The sequence below is a fragment of the Mytilus californianus genome, unplaced genomic scaffold (assembly GCF_021869535.1).
Source record: "Mytilus californianus isolate M0D057914Y unplaced genomic scaffold, xbMytCali1.0.p SCAF_5, whole genome shotgun sequence".
Taxonomy (NCBI): domain Eukaryota; kingdom Metazoa; phylum Mollusca; class Bivalvia; order Mytilida; family Mytilidae; genus Mytilus; species Mytilus californianus.
In genome coordinates, this window is record NW_026262701.1 from 31,504,101 (window position 1) to 31,526,051 (window position 21,951).

General features: G+C 33.5%; 2 protein-coding genes across 7 annotated transcripts in view; one reads left to right on the forward strand and one right to left on the reverse strand.

Moving 5' to 3' along the window:
- The window catches only part of LOC127700214 (uncharacterized), a 131,486-nt gene extending 125,049 nt beyond the window's left edge, over positions 1-6,437 (reverse strand). For all 4 annotated transcript variants that reach the window (XM_052203635.1, XM_052203634.1, XM_052203633.1 and 1 more), the window contains exon 1: positions 6,364-6,437. In XM_052203635.1, coding sequence (XP_052059595.1) covers positions 6,364-6,427 — 64 coding nt within the window. In that variant the 5' untranslated portion in view covers positions 6,428-6,437. The remainder of the gene's footprint in view (positions 1-6,363) is intronic.
- The window catches only part of LOC127700210 (uncharacterized), a 289,648-nt gene that overhangs the window by 81,000 nt on the left and 186,697 nt on the right, over positions 1-21,951 (forward strand). The gene's annotated exons all lie outside the window — the stretch shown is intronic.

Genomic DNA, 21,951 nt, shown 5'->3' on the forward strand with positions numbered 1-21,951 from the left:
TATTCAGAGAAATAATTTTCTATTTCAGCGACGCTTAGTTTTGAAGTTAGCCATTTCCATACTTCTTGCCTTGACGGTATGATTCCACAGGCATTTTTTAATATGGAATCATATATACTTGTGTTCAATCTTGGCATCTTACTGATATTCAGACAGATTCGTGATTAGCATTGACATGAGAGGGTTTGCGAAGTGAAAAATAAATTCGGGATATAGTATGATTAAGTAATATCTAAGCAGACAGTACTTTTATTTCTTTTTTTTTTTTTAAGTTTGAATTATTTTAAACTTTCCCAACTTTGCAATCGTTTGACTAAAATCCTTAATCGTCTTTCGAAGTTGAAAAGAAACGTCATGTTTTTTCTACCTTATCTAGAATTCGTCTGTCGATATTCCTGTAATTGTCAAACTGGATGTCAGATTAAGTTGTCGAAGCCAATGCATTACACTGTAGCTCTTTTTTTAAAAGTTCAATTATCTGTTCGAGTTTATTAATATTGAAAATGGAAATAGGGAGTGTGTCACAGAGACCCGACTAAAGAGCAGAAAACAGCAGAAAGCCACAGATGGGTCTGTTTTGACATTTTTACAATATTATGTCTGTTTGCTTTATTCACGCATCGTTGTCAATATAATGGAATTTGATGCTAATGTCATACAAGTGAGAGGTTTAGCGCTATAAAACCAGGTTTGTACCAAGTCAGGAATATGACAGTTGTTGTCCATTCGTTTGATGTGTTTGTGCTTTTGATTTTGCCATTTGATTAGGGACTTTCCGTTTTGAATTTTCCTCGGAGTTCAGTATTTTTGTGATTTAACTTTTTTCTTCAACACAGCGATAAAATCCCATACCCCGAAGCGGGCTTCAGCTGGTCCCTAAACAAAATGTGTACTAGTTCAATGAAAATGGACGCCACATCAAACTCCAAAACATATAAATGAACTAAAATTAAAGACTAACAAAGGCCAGAGGCTTCTGACTTGGGACAGGCGCAAATATGCGGCGGGGTTAAACATGTTTTGTGAGATCTCAACCCTCCCCCTATACCTCTAGCCAATGTAGAACAAACAAACACACAGTAATACGCACAGTAAAACTCAGTTCAAAAGAAGTCCGAGTCCGATGTCAGAATAGGTAACAAATAAAACAAAGCAAAATGACAATGATACATAAATTAACAAGGGACTACTAGCAGTTACTGACATGCCAGCTCCAGACCTCAATTAAACTGATTGAAAGATTACGTCTTCATCATATGAGTTTCAAGCATAATCCCTCCCGTTAGAGGTTTAGTATCGTACCGTCATAAAATATATGAGAAGAACATAACCCGTATCATGCCACTAACTGGTTTTAGATTTAATGTGTTTATTTCCGATGCAAAGATCATATGAGTGAATCAATATTAATACCAAAATATGCCATCTTTAATGATCTGACAACAGTATCATAACTATATCCCTTCTGAATAAGTCTGTTTAAAGGTTTGGTTAGCTTTTGAGGTGAATGTCGACATTTTTGTGCTTGGTATAGAATATTACCATAAAAGATTGGATGTGAAATACCTGAACGTATAAGATGTCTGCATGTTAATTTATATTTACGAATAATATCCTGGTACAGTTGATAAAATTAAGTTAATATTTTGACCAGTTTTTGATATCGAAAACCCTGGTGTACTAAAATTTTCAGTAATACAGAGATTTCTTTCGTTAAAATCAAATACGTTGTTACAAACACGAGCGAATCGAACAAGTTGAGATATATAAACACCATAAGATGGTGACAAGGGAACTTCACCATCTAAAAATGGATAATTAACAATAAGAAATGAAAAATCATCTCTTTTATCATACATTTTGGTACTAAGCTTCCCGTTAAAGATATAGATATCAAGATCCAGAAAATGGCAGTGTTCATTGTTAGTATTAGCTTTATTTAAAGTCAGTTCAGCAGGATAAATCTCTTTAGTGTACATACTGAAGTCGTCATTGTTGAGGGCCAATATATCATCCAAATATCTAAAATTGTTATTAAATTTTTGTATCAGATGTTGTTTCGATGGGCCTTTGCTGATTTTAATCATTAATTGTAACTCATAACAATACAGAAACAGGTCCGCAATAAGTGGTGCACAGTTAGCTACCATTGGAATTCCGATAACTTGACGACATACAAAATCTCCAAAGCGAACAAAATTGTTATCTAGTAAAAATTCAAGGGCAGTTATCGTATCAAAGCAGGTCCAATTGACATAATTCTTTTTAGTTTGTTGTTACTAAAAAATGACCTAAAAGAGTTTGAACATATATATTAGACTTTTTAAATGCCCATTTAATTAGGTGTGTGAATTTTTTCTTTATAAGATTATGAGCAAAGTGGTATATAGGGTAGATAAATCTAAACTTTGAACAGATTCGAAATCACCAATATCAGCATGCAATTTATCAAGTACTTCCAAAGAATTTTTGACACTTTAAAAGTAATTAATTCCACTATTTTCAAAGGCCTTATTTGAACAATGTATAACCAGGTTTTTGAGAGTACCAAGTGTACTAGTAAGTAGAATAGACAGTTAAGTAGTGGAACAATGGCTTGAAGACGAAATAAATCTATATTTGTAAGATGTTTTGTGCAGCTTCGGAAGCCAGTACATAGTTGGAACTTTCAATGTATTTGGTTCTGCTTGTAAAGAGGTTGCTAAAAGTTTATGTTTGTTACAGATGTCATTTTCCGAAAATTGCCAATTTAATATGTAAATTGTTTATAATTTTAAAGTATATGAATGCACAACATGTGTTAGGCATGACAATATTTTACTGTAGTATGTACAGGTAGTATTATAATTATTGTTATTGTTGGGTTCAGTTAAATACGATATCATAGAAAATTGTTTTCTTTGATATAACTGTGCATTATACTACATTTAAGTGATTAACGAAATATTGTATTTATTTATTGTAATGTTGTATTTAGTATTAACTTTGCGAAAAAAAAAGTAGCCAAGGTTAAACATATACTGATCGACCCAAAAAGTGAGTTTACTATGTTGTTAACCGAGGTTAAGATTTCGCATTGTCAATGCTAACCAAAGCATAATTCTTAGTATTATACTGGCTTGATTTTTTTAAATTATTTAAACGATAATATGAAATCGAAGAAGACCTTTCAATATATTATTAGGCTTCTTACAACATTTTTATTCCAAGCAGACGGAAACGGTTAATGTATTCTATTTTTAATTGTTCAATGAATATTCCTCTCATCAGCATAAGCGCCTTTTGCATGCAGACAACAAAGCCGCCTACTCACGAGAATAAGTAATTGACTATTAACAACAGCTGAACTGGCAATTAGGCATTGAACCGCTAGTCCCCAAATTTTATTTTAAATCTATGCCATAGTGAAGACTATCATCAGCGAATACGAAGTATACTATAAGTTATATCCAAATTTAAAAACAAATAACTGCATTTATTAAAAAAAGAAAACTGGCTATGCTGTATGGGTTTTACTCATTGTTGAAGGCCGTACAGTGACCTATAGTTGTTAGTTTCTGTGTCATTTGGTCTCTTGTGGAGAGTTGTCTCATTTGCAATCATACCACATCTTCTTATTTTTATATTTACGTTCTTACATATTTGTTAATTGTTCCTTTTATCAGTTGAACTCCTTTGTTATTAAACACAGGATTAAATTGTCATGACTAATTAATCTTGGTAAGCAGGGCCCTGGTTTTCACAGGAATCGTAGGACTAAGACAAGTCCTTATATGGTCTTAAGACATATAATTATATCAATCATCAAAATATGTTTTCATACATTAAGACATTTATTAAGTGTTTTTTAAAGCTCTTCAACTTTGTACTTGTTTGGCTTTATAACTATTTATAACTATTTTTATCTGAGCGTCACTGATGAGTCTTATGTAGACGAAACGCGCGTCAGGCGTATTAAATTATAATCCTGTTACTATTTATAGACCAGATAGTTAGTTTGATAACAAAACTGTTTTTGCTAACTGTACTTGTTAAATATGTGTTTTCCGTTATAAATACTCTAACATGTAAAACATGTTTAAGCGAATTCATCAAATGTTCCAAAATCAAATATTATATTTATTCATATTGATGAAATCAAGAGCTTTTACTTTTGATCGGCATGAAAAGGGCCCGATAGATAATTGCTTACACTGAATAAATACATGTATGCACATGTACGATAAACAAAGATTGTCATCTATATTTTAATCATTAGAGTAGTAATATCTTTTAAAAACATCTCCAAATTGAATAACAGTCGAAAATATATTTTATCATATCATATCCTTGCGGAGTGCCTGAGATCACCCAAGCTTTATATTTATATGTAGTACTTTGTGGACGTGTTTGTATTTTCGTCGTTTTTCTCTTTTTTTCATGCTTAGTGAGTATTGAATGTCCACTTGGTATGTTCGGCCTGTTTTTTGTATATATTATAGTAAACAAATTTTAATTAAAACAACATATTCACAATGAATAACTTTTCTCAATTTTTCTTTCTTTATTGTATTTCATTAACAATATCATCATATAAATTATGCTTTCTTTAATAGCTCAATATCTTGGTTAACAGTCTAAAATGTCAAGATTATAACAAGATACTCGTTAAGTATATTATAGGATTAAACGCCTTTTTAAAGGAATTTATTGGTGTATAAACTCGACCAATTCACTCACAAACAAATAAAAGTCCGAAGTGACTTGGTACAGTTTATACACCAATAAATTCCTTTAAAAAGGCGTTTAATCCTTATAATTCTTTAAAATTGGAGATAAGGAATTTATTTTTCCACACTCGTAACCTCTATCACACGTAAATTGTATATTTGTGTCATTGAATAGGCCTGGCGCATGAATATATTTGTTGGTTAACGCAAAAATATGTACTCCGTGAAATTTGCAATCTGATAAAAAATAAACTACAAAAACTCTAATCATCATTCAAACGAATGTTTTGTGTTTATTATTTAATTTAACTATTAAGACCTATTAACGCGAACTGAAAATAAATTTTGTTAACGTCGATCCGGATTGTGTCATTATCGCCGCCATCTTGTTTACATTAGTTACGAAAAGAAGTTCGGTCAACGTCGTCTATCGAAAAATAAACAACGTCAAGAACAACTACCGGAAGTCTTCTCAACCAATCATATCAACGTATTCTCTAATATGCAAATCATATAAGAATTATCATAAGATAAATCTTACAGTGCCTTAGGATCCTTTTGAAATTTACAAAAAATTAACATCAATAAACTACTGTCTTATTAATGTATAGTTTGCAAATACGACATAAACAAATATTAAATATACTTAAAATTTTACTTACCAGTTGCAAGCATCACACAGGACAAATCAATGCCAAGTATAAGAAAAATTTGAAAAAACGCCATTTAGTTCTCAATAAATGGCTAAAATGGATATATTATGTAACCGGAAATAATCGATTATGATGACATGAAAACTATTCAGATTAATAATTATACCTCTCATTTAAAATAAAATATGAATCTGATTTTAAAACAAATACCGAATGATTTGCTGGTAAGAATTACTTCCTTCTTTATTTCATGTTTAAGGAGGAGGCGTTTGAATGTAATAAAAAAAGTTTAAAGTTGTCTTTGAAAAGGTCTAATTTGTAAGCATTAGGAATTTTGTGTTCTCAACAATTGTTTACAAAAAGTGCGAAGTGACTTGGTACAGTTTATACACCAATAAATTCCTTTAAAAAGGCGTTTAATCTTATAATTCTTTAAAATTGGAGATAAGGAATTTATTTTTCTACACTCGTAACCTCTATAACACGTATATTGTATATTTGTGTCATTGAATAGGCCTGGCGCATGAACATATTTGTTGGTTAACGCAAAAATATGTACTCCGTGAAATTTGCAATCTGATAAAAAATAAACTACAAAAACTCTAATCATCATTCAAACGAATGTTTTGTGTTTATTATTTAATTTAACTATTAAGACCTATTAACGCGAACTGAAAATAAATTTTGTTAACGTCGATCCGAATTGTGTCATTATCGCCGCCATCTTGTTAACATTGGTTACGAAAAGAAGTTCGGTCAACGTCGTCTATCGAAAAATAAACAACGTCAAGAACAACTACCGGAAGTCCTTTCAACCAATCATATCAACGTATTCTCTAATATGCAAATCATATAAGAATTATCATAAGATAAATCTTACAGTGCCTTAGGATCCTTTTGAAATTTACAAAAATTTAACATCGATAAACTACTGTCTTATTAATGTATAGTTTGCAAATACGACATAAACAAATATTAAATATACTTAAAATTTAACTTACCAGTTGCAAGCATCACACAGGACAAATCAATGCCAAGTATAAGAAAAATTTGAAAATACGCCATTTAGTTCTCAATAAATGGCTAAAATGGATATATTATGTAACCGGAAATAATCGATTATGATGACATGAAAACTATTCAGTTTAATAATTATACCTCTCATTTAAAATAAAATATGAATCTGATTTTAAAACAAATACCGAATGATTTGCTGGTGAGAATTACTTCCTTTTTTTCATGTTTAAGGAGGAGGCGTTTGAATGTAATAAAAAACAATTTAAAGTTGTCTTTGAAAAGGTCTAATTTGTAAGCAGTAGGAATTTTGTGTTCTCAACAATTGTTTACAACAATTCGTACCTTGCTGCCTCAATATTTGATACAAACTGTCAACTTAATTTTTGTGTATAGTAACTATAGTAAAACGTTTTTAAAAACAAGCAACTGTTGTTTTGTGAGTCAGGTTTAAAGTCCAAAGTACTAACATAAAGCAAAGACAAAAGTTATTATTCATATACATATAACTTTAATGTGACTTACCGAATTAGACTATTTACCGGATTTGTAATAACATAAGCATCACGACGGGTGCCACATGTGGAGCAGGATCTGCTTACTCTTCCGGAGCACCTGAGATCACCCCTAGTTTTTGAGGGGGTTCGTGTTGCTTAGTCTTTAGTTTTCTATGTTGTGTCATCTTTACTATTGTTTGTCTGTTTGTCTTTTTATTTTTGGCCATGGCGTTGTCAGTTTGTTTTCGATCTATGAGTTTGACTGTCCCTCTGGTATCTTTCGTCCCTCTTTTAAGTGTTTAATCTTTTAACTTTATTACTTATATAAAGACTATTTTGGAAAACAGAACTTATTGAAATGGCTTTCAGTTCTACCAATGCTCTAAGATATGCATGTAGTGTGTGTTTGTGTGTGTGTGTTTTTTTTTTGTTTTTTTTTTTATTGTTTTTTTTTAATTTTTTTCTTTTGCTTTTCAACATGTTCAATATGTTTGTTTTTCTGCTTCGTGCCGATGTAATGAATCAAACCTTTCCCTACTGGTGTGTAAAGTTTATTCTGTAACACCTATATCCCAGGTAAGGGAGGATATTTAGATGATGGATTACACACATGTGTAAACACCCCGCCACATGTTGTCTTTCCTAAGTCAGGAACATGTTGCGGAATATAATACTATTATTTGAGCAGAAATCAACAGAATATATTTAGGGTTTTTTTTGTATAATGTTCTAATTCAGCAGGCATTAACGAACACAAATTATTAAACTGTTTTGAAATGAACATGACGAATAAGAGGTAAAACAACGTAAAATCGGAGAATTTTTAATGTGATACATTTGTATTCAAAATTGTGATCTTCGTTAGTCATGTTGTAAAGTCCCCTTAAACTGAGATTGATAGAAACTGAAGAAACATACAAACACAAATTTTCTTTCCAACAAATCATATTAAAAGTTCAAAAGTGACCATTTCAACATACATGTACGTTTTGGAATACTTTCTTTATAAATCTTAGGATATCCAAATTAACGTTATACTTAATAATTTAGTCAATAAAGTGCATTTCAATTGCATTAAATTGTCGTTATAGTGTTTTCTTCCGTTTACCCTAAAACATATCTAACTTAATCAAGGTAGTAAACGAAATTTCAAATATTGACATACTTTTACAAATTGTGACTTGGACGGAGAGTTGTCTCATTTGCGCTCATACCACATCTTCGTATATCTATATATGTAATGTAAAAAAAAGTATAACAAAAATAGCGAACGCCTTAGAAATTTCAAAAATGGGAAGTCCAAAAAAACTGACAAAATCAAGCTCTAGCAATCAACTGAACAAGTGAAAACTACTGCCATATTCATGACTTGGTACAAATCAGATATTGTCTCTGCATACCAGTACTCAAACCTCATACACGGCATCCCCTGTCCGGCATATAAGCGAAACAATGTCGGCCTTAAATGCATATATTTTCGGTGCTTGACCCTTTATGTGTGTCATTTAAAGCGTTTGTTACAAAATGATATACCGATTTATGTTAGGGCATTATATTTTAGAAAACAGGGCTTATTGAAATTGTTTTTTGTTCTACCAGTGCTCTAAGATAGAAACTTTGTGTGTTTTGGGTTTTTTTTTCGTTATAGTTGGTTTTTCTGCTTTGTGCCGCTGTATTTAGTCAACCCCTTTCCGAAAAAAATCTCATCAAAGATACCAACTGATTTGTGCAGTTTATTCTTATGCTATACTGTAGCACCATTTACCAAGGTTAGGGAGGGGATGGAGATGATGGATCACTCACCTGTGTAGCCCCGCCACATTGTATATGTTGTCGTTCCTAATAAGGAGCATATCATTAGTGGTTGATGTCGGTTGCTGTCTAAAATATTTTATTTTTCCCTAAGATTTATACTGGAGCGACCTTCTAACATGAACATGATAAAGAAAGAAGTATAAAACCACTAAATCATAGTACGTCACATCCGGTTGCATACGAAAAAGGGTAGAAAAAAAATATTCCCTTGAATTTGACAGTTGTAGGAATTAATCCTACATTTCTGAGTCATAAACGTATATCTTGGGTGTTTCAAAGCACCATTATTTTTTTATTTGGAGTTTCTATAGAATACTTTGGAAGCTTTAGGTTACATGGTTACTAAAGCTTGTACACAGGGAAAAAATGGTTGAAAATTTGATTGGTTAAATTCCAGTGATGGTTATTTTCTTATATAAAATGAAAAGTTATGTAAAATTTTGTCTATAGAACTAGACAGGATAAAACTTTACTCATGCCAAGTATTTCTTTATATGAAACAAAGATAAATTCTGCACAATTTTTTGAAAAGTGCAAATTTAACAAAGACTAATTGAGGAAAACCAATGGTGGTATTACACCTATTATGGGAAGCTGCACATCCACCTTTGACTTTGTGTGTACTCTCATTTGTTAAAATTTCATGCTAATTACGTGAAATAATACAAAAATGAAACATTCTGAGTGGATTGAGTCTCAAAAACACATTTTATGAGAAAATTGCCTTGAAATAGGACTCTACCATGAATATTAGAAGACAGAGCAAGCCATACTCAGTGTTTTAGGGAGATTTTTCTGACTTTTTCTCCTTATTTCTTATATTTTGCTATAATAGAAAACTTTTTCCTACGTTATACTTTAATAAATATATAGTTATAAGTAAATGAAATTATTTTTGAAGCAGTAATAACAAATTATTCACTAAAAGGGAAGATTTTTATGTCCCTCTTTGGAACGCGGCGTAAATTTAAGTTTTACGTAAGGACTTATTGAAACCTTCATGGAGTAAATAAATTTGTATATGGATAGTTCATTCAGCTTGAATACTTCAATTACTTATTTATTATCAGATTTCTTTCACAAATGAGTGAAAGTTACCCAATAATTTTGATTTATTGGCCTAAAAAGTTGAAATTGTGAGGAAATGAGAGGTATAAACGGACCAAAAGGGACCGTATAATGAAGACAAACAGGTCCATTAGTGGTTTTTATCATCCTAGAGTCATCTTTTGCATCATATTCAACTGTTTGTAGGCAGATGAGATAAATATTTGATCATTTATTGGTCCACACTATATTCTATCATGATGCGGCTTGATTTGGATTTTTCGAAGACATTTTGCTCCAATCGCTGTAGATGTCGTCTTACATTATACTAGATTTTTCTCTAACTATTGATTGATTGATTGTTGGTTGCTTAACGTCCAGTGGCAAATATTTCATGCATATTCAGGACGACTCAAACTATTGAACTGATTATGACAAAAATTGACAGTAAAGCTTGAAATAACCAGTATTACAAAAGAAAATAAATCACATTCAGTTTTTTCAACAAAAAAGTCTTCTTTAGGTGTAATACCACCAGTTCATATTACGTCACATCCGGTTGCATACGAAAAAGGGTCGAAAAAAAATATTCCCTTGAATTTGACAGTTGTAGGAAATTAATCCTACATTTCATTACAGTAAAAAATTTCTGAGTCATAAACGTATATCTTGGGTGTTTCAAAGCACCATTATTTTTTTAATTGGTGTTTCTATAGAATATTTTGTAAACTTTAGGTTACATGGTTAAAAGGCTTGTACACAGGAAAAAGTGGTGAAAATTTGATTGGTTAACTTCAAGTAATGGTTATTTTCTTATATGCAATGAAATGTTACGTGAAATGTTGTCTATAGTACTGAACAGGATAAAACTTTACTCATGCTAAGTATTTCTTTTTTTGAAACAAAGATAAATTCTGCACAATTTTTTGAAAAGTGCAGATTTAACAAAGACTAATAGGGGAAAACCAATGGTGGTATTACACCTATAATGTGAGATTCAAAATTGTGATTTTCGTTGGTCTTGTTTATAGGTCAGCTTATTTCCTCCCAAGTTTATTTCCCTCTTCAAATCACATGATAGAAACAGATGCAAAATACAAATCCTCATACCCTTTCAAACAAATCATATTGGAAGTTGAAAAAATTTTCAATTTAAGGTACGTTTTCGAATACCATCTTTATAAATCTTGGGATATCCAAATTAACTTTAAACTTAATAATAAGGTAAATAAAGTACATTTCAACTTGTATAAAATAGACATAAAGTGTATGTATAGTGTTTTCTTCCGTTTACCCTAAAACATATTTAGCCGAATCAAATTTAGTCTTTATTATTTATCCGGTAACAGGAAGTAAACAAAATTTCTAACATTGACATTATATGTAATGTAAAGCTAATATTCAGACCTTATATACGACATAAAATGTCAACAATGAATGGTAATAAATATCGACCAGACGGGCAACTCCTGAGGCGAGCAATAAAAAAAAGACAAATATTATTAGAAAAAAAATAAGCCTAGCATTTTGTTTTAAAAGTTCATCCTTCGTATTTTTTTCCGGAATTTTGTCTACGTTATAGCTCACCCGTCCCGTAGGAATCAAGTGAGTTATTCTTATCACTTGTTGTATGTCGTCCGTTAACATTTACAACAATCTTCTCCTCTTGAACTACAGAGCCAATTGTAACTAAACTGTATCACAATCATCATTGGGGTGTTGAGAACATAGGGTTAAAATGCAAGTTTTGAAAACCGCTATAGATAGAAAATTCTGACAGGGGCAAAAATGTTTAAAATGTTTATTTATATCAAACTGTCACACGACGTCCTGTAGGTATTATTGCCCTTAAATGACGACTCTTCTTCATTTGTGCCAATTATATGTTGAAAACTATGATAAATAGAGATAAGTGCAAATGGCTGAAATCGTCAAACGGCTTTTATCATGATTATAGAAATCATTGCCCTTAATTGAGGATTTGTCACTCTTTTTTGTATTTTTGACTTTTCTCTTGAAACTTTTAGAGATAGAAAGAAACTTTAAAGTATTAAAAAACCATCAGCAAGACAAGATCTTCAAAAAAATCAAATGCTTGAAATGGTCACTCAATTTTTTTTAAGAGATATTGCCCTTAAATGACGAATTTTACCATTTTTGGCGTTTTTGACAATTTTCTTGAAAACTATAATAGACAGATAGAAACTTTAAAAGCAAAAATGAGCAGTAAGTCAACACCTACAAAAAGCCGAAATAGTCAATTAATAGGAGTTACTTCCCTTAAATGACGATTTTTTACGGTTTGTTATTTTAGTTTTATACAAAAACTATAGAAGATAGAGAGAAACTGTAAGCATTTAAAATGACCAGCAAGACCGATAAACAAATAGGTCAACAAGGCCAAATTGTCAGTTCACTTTTACAGTAACTGCCTTTGAGTGAGGATTTTTATCCATTTGTTTTGTGTTTCTAGTAGATAGAGTTAAACTAAACAGACAACATGATCAGTAATATATAAGATCAACAAAAAACAGATGTAAGTCATGATGTTATTATAGTCTTTAATGTTGGAGAGTGGCCATTGTTGAAAATCCCCATGGATCATGGTGAGATAAACTGGTTCTTTAAACCGGTTATTTTTTTTCTTTTTATCATTTTGGCTTGAATACTAGTTATATTTTGTATACGGTCGATTGTTACAAATAAAGTCATGTTAAAGGATTAATTTTAAGAAATAATATATTGGTACAAAAGGGCAATTTGACTTTTGAAAACAAGAATCTAAAATGTATGAATATATTTTTTAAACCAGTTGAAATCCTGATTACTTGTCCCAATGAATGAAATGAGGAAAATATTAATGTCAAAAAGAAAATGTGAGTGTTTACATCCTGTCGACGTTTTGGGAAATAACCACTTACATTTAGTTTACGTCTATTCATAGTACTGAGCTCGGTATTCCTCAATCGTAACTATGTCAAAAATGTTCTTTGATGAGTCGCTTTTATTTTTTATTTATCTTAGTTCATCTTAATAAAATTAAGTCAATTTATTGTTTTATTTGTTAGTTACTATTGAATGTCTGTATAACATTTTTTTAGGGTGAGATCTAATCTATTACCTATTTATAATTAAAAGGTTTGAAATAATTAAAAATGTAAATGTGTATCGTTTATGTCCATGTTAATTCCTGGATACAATTGCTTAAACAAGAAAAAAAAATGATGTAATTATACAAAGTATTAATTAATTAATTAAATAATTAACCACTATTAATAGATTCTTAAGCAATCGAATTTGTACATCACAAGTTTCCAGTATCTTAGTGAAGTGGTATTTGACAAGTTGATTTTTTAAAGATACGAAGAAGTCGGCAATTGATATGTATTATAACTGTTCAGTTATGGTCTATTTACAAAGGTACTAAACATATTCACGACTTACACAGATTGGAAAACACAGGTAGATTCTGAAAGGTGAATGACCCGATTGTGGCTACATCTAAGAATACCGTGCTCGGATGGGCAAAAATACATCATACCCAATATTTCTATGCATAAAACCGCCGCATTTCGATATGATGTGACTGTTTACTAATACAGTCAGAATACGTACTCCTATTCAAGCTAAAAGTAAAATAACAAAAATACCGACCTCCAAGGAAAATTCAAAACGGAAAGTCCCTTATCAAATGGCAAAATTAAAAGCTCAAACACATCAAACGAATGGTAAACAACTGTCATATTCCTGACTTGATACAGGCATTTCCTTATGTAGAAAGTGGTGGTTTAAACCTAGATTTATAGCTAGCTAAACCTCTCACTGGTATGACAGTCGCATAAAATTACATTATATTGCCAACAATGTGTGAACAAAACAAACAGACATAATAGGTAAAAATGTCAAAAATAGGGGTACAGCAGTCAACATTGTGTTATAATCTTAATCACTATAAAAACAAACAAATAAGTCAAAGCAAAAATGAAAGACAAAAATACAAAAAATGACGATAGTACAATAACACAATGGCGGGACGTATAAGTACCGAGCCACGCCAAGAGGATATTACCAAAAATGGACTAAACAGTAAAATAAATAGTTTACAAAGACAAATAAAAGAACACTATAACACGTTATTAAGATAACAAACAACGTCAGTGCCTAGAATCTATACTTCAAGACCATCGTGTATTATTTGTGAAGTTGATACGTAATATTTATCAACAAGGTCTTGGTATCTTCCGATGAACCTTTTTAGAAAAAGGACGAGACGTTCATAACCCTGATTCATCAACTTTCTGCTCAGACACTGGTGACGTTTAATAAAGTCTGAGTAGCAGCTGCAAGCTCTTGAATACCGAATTTGTTGGGAAATGTATATCCCATATGCAAACGATACAAACTAGATCTCTCGTTGTTTGTTCCGTATACGTAAACTTTTGATAGAAAGTTAATTTTGATATGCACTATTGAAATATGCAAAGACCAATACATGTTCATGCCATGCTTTTCGGGATACTTTGGTTTGATATTTTCCTGTTGAGGTATTTTCACCCGCCTTTTTCAAAGTGTTCCTCAGTTTATCGGCTATAAAGGTATATTCCAATTAGAATGTACAAAAAAGATATAATATTGTGAAATCATGCCATTGTCGATGACAAATAGCCGCTGCCAACTTTCTTTCCAAAAACAAAATCATGCAAAAATAAAATTCCAGGTTAATTTTTTTCTTGCAATGATGACAAAAATTCTCAAAGCAGTCACAATAGATTGCAAAAAACATAAATGGGGTCCATGTGATTGTTTTTTTACATAGAAGCAGAAACCTCATGGTTTTATTGATCTGCTAAGCAATATTCCAGTGTATTGTTAACTCTATATCGTCGTTAAGGCAATCCAACCGTAGAACATAACGATATTAGCATCTCTGGCATATCATTGGTGAAAAAAGAGTAACCAGCTGCTGTTTGTCTTATTCAAGCTTTATGTAGATTTTACGTACTTCAAGTACAGCGTCAGTTTACCCTTTGAGACTGCTTTCAAAACCACACAATTGGTTTGATGATGACTGTGTGTTTTCTGGGGAATTATGTTGCATATTATTAGCAATGTGGCGAACGCAACGTTCTAAATTTGGATGATTTATTATATCTGTCTCTGAAGCTCCTGTATCGTATGCCATTAAAACAGAGATCTAGCCGTAAAACTGATGACGACAAGTGTTTTTCGTTACGTGAATTTGAAAGTATTTGCAACGGAAAACGAACATGTAGAATATTTTAGCACACAAAACTATTGCCGGGGCGTAAAATGCAAGGCAATAAATTCGTATATGACAGTAATTCTTTTTGCGTTTTGATGTACGACGGGAAAGCTAAACGACGATAGTGCATTAACAATACACTGCAACTTAATTTATCGCCAAAAAAGAAAATAGGATCTGCAGCGTATTACAAACTTGATTTTCTATCTCTAGCTTAAAAATGAGCACATGGACATTTTTATTTCTTTAAATCCCCTATGTACTGCTTCAAGTATGTTATATCAAAATTGCAAGACAAAGTCAATGATAGTATTTGTTCCCTAAGCATTTGTATAGGCATGAAAATTATCTTCGGCTTAGTATTACCGATATTTTCAATTCTATGTTTTCACAAAAATGTAAACGCATTCCAATAAAATTGAGAATGGAAATGGGGAATGTGTCAAAGAGACAACAACCCGACCATAGTGTTGAGAATAGTACGAAGTAATAACGTTACGTTTCCCGTATTTACGTTCACATGTTTGTGACGTTACTTACACCTTGTATGGGCTTCGCCATTGTAATTATTATACGCAAAGTAAACACAACGCAAAGTACATATACGACTTACTTAGTTTATTCCACACATTCATGGTGCCGTGACCATTGGATAAGATGGACAGCAAGCAAAAAGCTGTCAGAGCCGGTCACAAAAGTGCTGTAAAGAGACTTTTACGGAAAGCAGAAGATGATGATTCAAACTTGGACAATGAAGAAAGTGCTGAACTTTTAGAAACATTAATTCAAAAACAGAAAACTATTAGTGCATTGGACGAAGATATCATGAATTCTTTAAAGGAGGAGGACATCGAGGAAGAAATTCTTAATGCAGATGAGTACAAATTTGTATTGAACACCAAAATACGACATATACGGAAAACATTCGCAAACAAAGTATGTACTGATGCCCCACAGCATGATCACGCATTACCTTCTCAAACTTTGAAAACATTAATCAACACAGTTCTGTTCCGTACACAACACAAATGCATCCCGTACAGCAACCTAGCAACCAAAATCACCATTTGCCGAAACTTACACTACCCATGTTTAACGGAGAAATTCTGACTTGGCAAACATTTTGGGGTTCTTTTGAATCTTCCGTCCATAACAATGTAACACTCACAGACGTACAGAAATTTAGTTATTTAAAATCCAAGCTTGTTAATGATGCTGCAAGAACTATTGACGGTTTACCGCTCACAAACTCAAATTACATGGAAGCTATTAAACTTAAAAAGGAGCGCTTCGGACAATCGCATAAGATTACAAATGCTTATATGTAAGCTATGCTAGAACTTAGAGCACCACAAAACAACCTACTCAGTCTACGCGGTTATTACGACAAGTTAGAGGCATATATAAGAGGTCTTGAATCGTTAGGCCACTCCGGAGAATCGTATGGTGCCTTACTTATTCCGATAATACTGAACAAGCTTCCGTCAGAAATACGACAACACTTAGCCCGTGAAAACGGTTCCGATAATTGGGAATTGATTGATTTGAGACGTGGAATTTTGAAAGAAATCACTATAATTGAAGCTGGACAACGCTCGTCGTCGTTTATGGATTCAATGCAGCCTACCGCAATGACTGCATCGTTTTTGACAAGCGCTAATAGAAAAGGTGCACCGAGTAAAGTAGATACATTCGATAACCGTGAGAGACAAATACCAAATATTCGACAAAAACCTTGCATATTCTGCCAGAATTTGCATAACCCTGCAAAATGCTCAAATGTTACAGATAACAACAAACGCCTATCAATCGTCAAACAAAAGAAGTTATGTTTTAACTGTTTAGGATCACACCGTTCCGTAGATTGTAAATCAAAATCTCGCTGCCGCCAGTGCCATAAAAAGCACCACACAAGTCTTTGCTATGAAAATACATGTACTAATGATAAGCAAACGTCAGTAAATGCCGTAGTTAATGATAGCGAAAATACATTGATCGCTGCAAGTTTTCATTCGTCTGAAGAAAAATCCCGTTCGAACGTGCTTCTAAAAACTGCCGTTGCACCAGTTGGAGGAAATCGATATGTTGATACGCACATTTTGTTTGATGAAGGAGCACAACGTTCTTTTGTTACCGAGGAGTTAGCGTCGAAAATAGACTTAGAAATACTAGGAACAGAAACCATACATTTATCGGCATTTGGAAGTACCGACAACAAAGTCCGTCATTTGTCAAGAGCACGCGTATACGTAGAGTCAATAAATAGAACGAAAATTCCAGTTGAGGTTTAGTAGTACCGAACATCGCCAGCCCGTTAACCAATTACATCGGTAATAGTATACGAGAATTCAAGTACCTGAAAGGATTACGTTTAGCTCATCCGTTTACAGAAGACAACTCTTCTTTTGAAATTTCCTTGCTCATCGGAGCTGATTTCTATTGGGATTTCGTAGAGGATACAATATTAAGAGGAAATGGTCCAACCGCCGTAAAGTCAAAACTTGGTTATTTGTTGTCTGGTCCAATTCCGACGTCTAATCGTCAACAGAGTAATGTAGGTATGTACAACATATTGACTTCGCACAAACCAGAGGAGTTCAATTTTGAAAGATTCTGGGAATTAGAGTCGTTAGGAATAGATAGCAACACGACAGATGTTGAAACGGTAGACTTTATGGAAACATATCAAAAGTCAGCTATTGAATTCCGAGAAAACAAGTACATAGCAAAGTTGCCATGGAAACCAGATCACGAACCCTTGCCTACCAACTTCTTCGTTACAAAACGAAGAACTGAAAACGTCATTCGAAAATTAAGTGAAGATCCCGAAATGCTTAAGGTATATGGACAGATAATCAAGGATCAAGAACGCCGAGGATTTATTGAGAAGGTTAAGGATCCCGATATTAGTAAAGGTATTGTACATTATATCCCGCATCATCCCGTTAAGATGGATTCAACAACTACGCCCATAAGGATAGTGTACGATTGCAGCTGCCGAGAGTCATCACAGTTACCGAGTCTTAATGATTGCCTAATGAACACACCCCCGATTTTAAACGACCTTACAAAGATTTTAATAAGATTTCGATTGAACCCCGTTGCCATAGTAACTGACATTGAGAAGGCAATTTTACATGTCGGACTCCATGAACAGGACCGTGAAGTCACACGATTTTTATGGTTAAATAACCCTGTTGATCCACAAAGCGATTTAGAGACATATAGGTTCAAGTCTGTACTATTTGGAGCGACGTGTTCACCGTTTATCTTAAACGCTGTACTGCTAAAACACTTACAGCAAACAGAAAATGAAACTACTAAAATACTCACAAGGGATTTATATGTTGACAACATTTTATCTGGCATTTGCAATGAAACTCAAGCCGTAACTTATTTCAAGGGAGCGCGACAATTGATGTTAAATGCAGCATTTAATCTTCGCTCATGGACCTCAAACAACGAAAATGTGAGAAATCTAGCTATCAAGGAGGACGTGTTAGATACCGACAAAGAAGCAAAAATATTGGGAATGCGTTGGAATGTCGAAACGGATGAATTATCTTACGCAAAACGAGTTTTACCGTAGTATCATCACATATTACAAAACGAGAAATTCTGAAAGAATCTTCAAAGATTTTTGACCCGCTAGGATTTTTAAGCCCAGTTAGTATACGAGCAAAGATTTTGATGCAAGATTTGTGGAAAGAACGCTATGATTGGGATAAACCCCTACCCGAAAATCTACAGTTACAATGGAAGGATCTGGCAAAAGACATAGGAATCGTTACAAGTATGAAATTGCCTAGACTATACTTTACCGGAAATACAAACTGAAGATCACTACATGTATTTGTCGACGCAAGCATGAAAGCGTATGGAGCTGTAGCATACATGTATCTATCGAAAGGACATAGTGCCGCATTAGTGATGGCAAAAACACGAGTTGCACCCGTTAAAAAGCTAACATTGCCACAATTAGAATTAATGGCCGCCTTAATAGGAGCTCGCTTGACACAATATCTTAAATCTACTTTGGAATGTACAGATGTGACACTTTGGTCGGACAGCCAAATTGTACTTCAATGGCTAAATACGTCAAAACCGTTGAAACGCTTCGTATCAAATCGAATTAAAGAGATTAAGGAATTAACGGAAGAATGCAAATGGAAATACTGCCCAAAAAATTGTAACCCTGCTGATTTGCTCACTCGTGGTATAACCGCAAAACAGTTTATGGAGAGCGTATTATGGAAAACAGGACCGACTTGCCTAATTCAAAATTCAACCAACTTCGAAACGAATATACCTATTAACACAGCTTTACCCGCATTAGCAGACGACAATGAGGAAACATTAGATGAAGAAAGCAACACTGACAAAAATGATGATCTTCATTTTCGAATTGACAAAACTATAAATGCTTATAGGTATGGACCTTACGAGAAACTTTTGCGAGTGACAACTTATGTCCAACGTTTTATTCAAAATTGTAAGACAACTAAGTCAATGAGAAACACTGGGGAATTAAGACCAGATGAATTACAGCAATCAATTATATTATGGATACGATGTTGCCAAGCGACGGCATACCCCGGTGAAGTACGTGCACTCACATTAAAATATGCGCAGAAAACCAAACTTCCACGACTTCGACAACTTCAATTATATTTAGATGAAAACAATTTAATGAGATGTAAAGGTAGAATTCATAATGCGCCATTATCCGAATCAGCAAAACATCCTTATATTTTACCAGCAAATCACCGATTGTCAGAGCTTATAGTGTTGAACGCACACGAACTAGTTATGCATTCTGGAGTTAATGCCACCGTTACACAAATCCGTCAATCATTCTGGATACCGTCTTTGCCCCAATTCATCCGAAAATTACTTCACAGATGTACAACTTGCAAAAAGGTCAACGGAAAACCGTACAGGGCACCAGACCCTCCACCGTTACAGAAAATAAGACTTCAAGAAGCACCGCCTTTCACAGTTACAGGTATAGACTTTACAGCAGCGCTTCAAGTCAAGGAAAGTGATGGTACATTGAAAAAAGTTTACATATGTTTATTAACGTGTGCGTCGACAAGAGCCGTGTATTTGGAGATAATACCAACTATGAACGAAGAATCTTTTTTACTTGGATTTAGACGATTTACAAGTAGGAAATCATTACCGCAGATCGTTATGTCGGACAATGCGCTTTCTTTTATTTCGGTGTCACAGGAGGTAAAACGGCTATGTGAGTCAAAGAAAATTGAAGAAGCTTTATCTTCTTTTGGAGTCGAATGGAGATTCATTCCGAAGCGAGCACCCTGGTTCGGAGGGTGGTGGGAGAGATTAATTGCACTGACAAAAACAAATTTGAAAAAGACACTAGGACGTGCGTTAATCAATTTGGACATGTTACAGACATTTGTCACAGAAATAGAGAAAATTCTTAACGGCCGACCACTAACATATGTTTCTACAGACATTATTGATAGTGAACCGTTAACACCCGCGCACCTGTTGTATGGACGCCGAGTTACAACATTACCGTATCTACGTACCGAAATTGACAACATTAACGAAACATATACATTGACTGCTTCAGATATTTCAAAGCGTGCTCAAAGATTATCTACACTTATTGAACATTTCTGGAACCGTTGGAAATTTGAGTACTTAACCTCACTTCGAGAATTTCACAAAAAGACCGGAGACAATAAGATTAACATTAAAGTAGGAGATGTAGTTCAAGTGCATGACGATAATCCGCGAATTAATTAGAAAACAGCAGTAGTGGAGGAAGTTGTTACTGGTAACGATGGTTTAGTGCGTTCGGCGATGATCAGAACGAACAGTGGTCGAACATCACGTCCGATCGTCAAACTCTATCCTCTAGAAATAAATGAAGTACCACCATCTAATGAATATGAGGAAGAACCAAACAACGAAGAAATACCGACAAGAACATTGCCCGTGCGGAAGGCATCAATTCGTGCAAAGGAAAGAATAAAATCATGGACTCGTTAAAGTTTAATTCAAATTCCTATTTTTGTGTTATGAAGAGTCAGTAATTCCTGCAAGTGTAAAATTAAATTTCTTTTCTTTATTGATGAACATTTAAAGTAATATTCCATTGTTGTACATAAAAACACTTTGCGGGCCCCAGTATGTTGAGAATAGTACGAAGTAATAACGTTACGTTTCCCGTACTTACGTTCACATGTTTGTGACGTTACTTGCACCTTGTATGGGCTTCGCCATTGTAAATATTATACGCAAAGAAAACACAACGCAAAGTACATATACGACTTACTTAGTTTATTCCACACACATAGAGAAGACAACAGCCAAAGGCCACCAATGGGTCTTCAATGCAGCGAGAAACTCCCGCACCCGGAGGCGTCCTTCACCTGCCCATAAACAAATATGTATACTAGTTCAGTGATAACAGACGTCACACTAAACTCCAAGTTATACACAAGAAACTAAAATTAAAAATGATACAAGACTAACAAAGGACAGAGGCTCCTGACTTGGGACAGGCGAAAAAATGCGGCGGGGTTAAACATGTTTTTTGAGATCTCAACCCTCCCCCTATACCTCTAGCCAATGTAGAAAAAACAAACGTACAACAGTACGTACAGTAAAAACTCAGTTCAAGAGAAGTCCGAGTCCGATGTCAGAATAGGAAACAAAAGAAAATAAACAAAATGACAATAATACAAAAATAACAACAGACTACTAGCAGTTACTGACATGCCAGCTCCAGACCTCAATTAAACTGATTGAATGATTATGTTTTCATCATATGAATATCAGGCACAATCCCTCCCGTTAGGGGTTTAGTATTATACCATCATAAAATATATAAGAAGAACATAACCCGTGTCATGCCAACAACTGGTTTTAGAATAAATATGTTTAATTCCGATGCAAAGACCCTATAAGTGAATCAA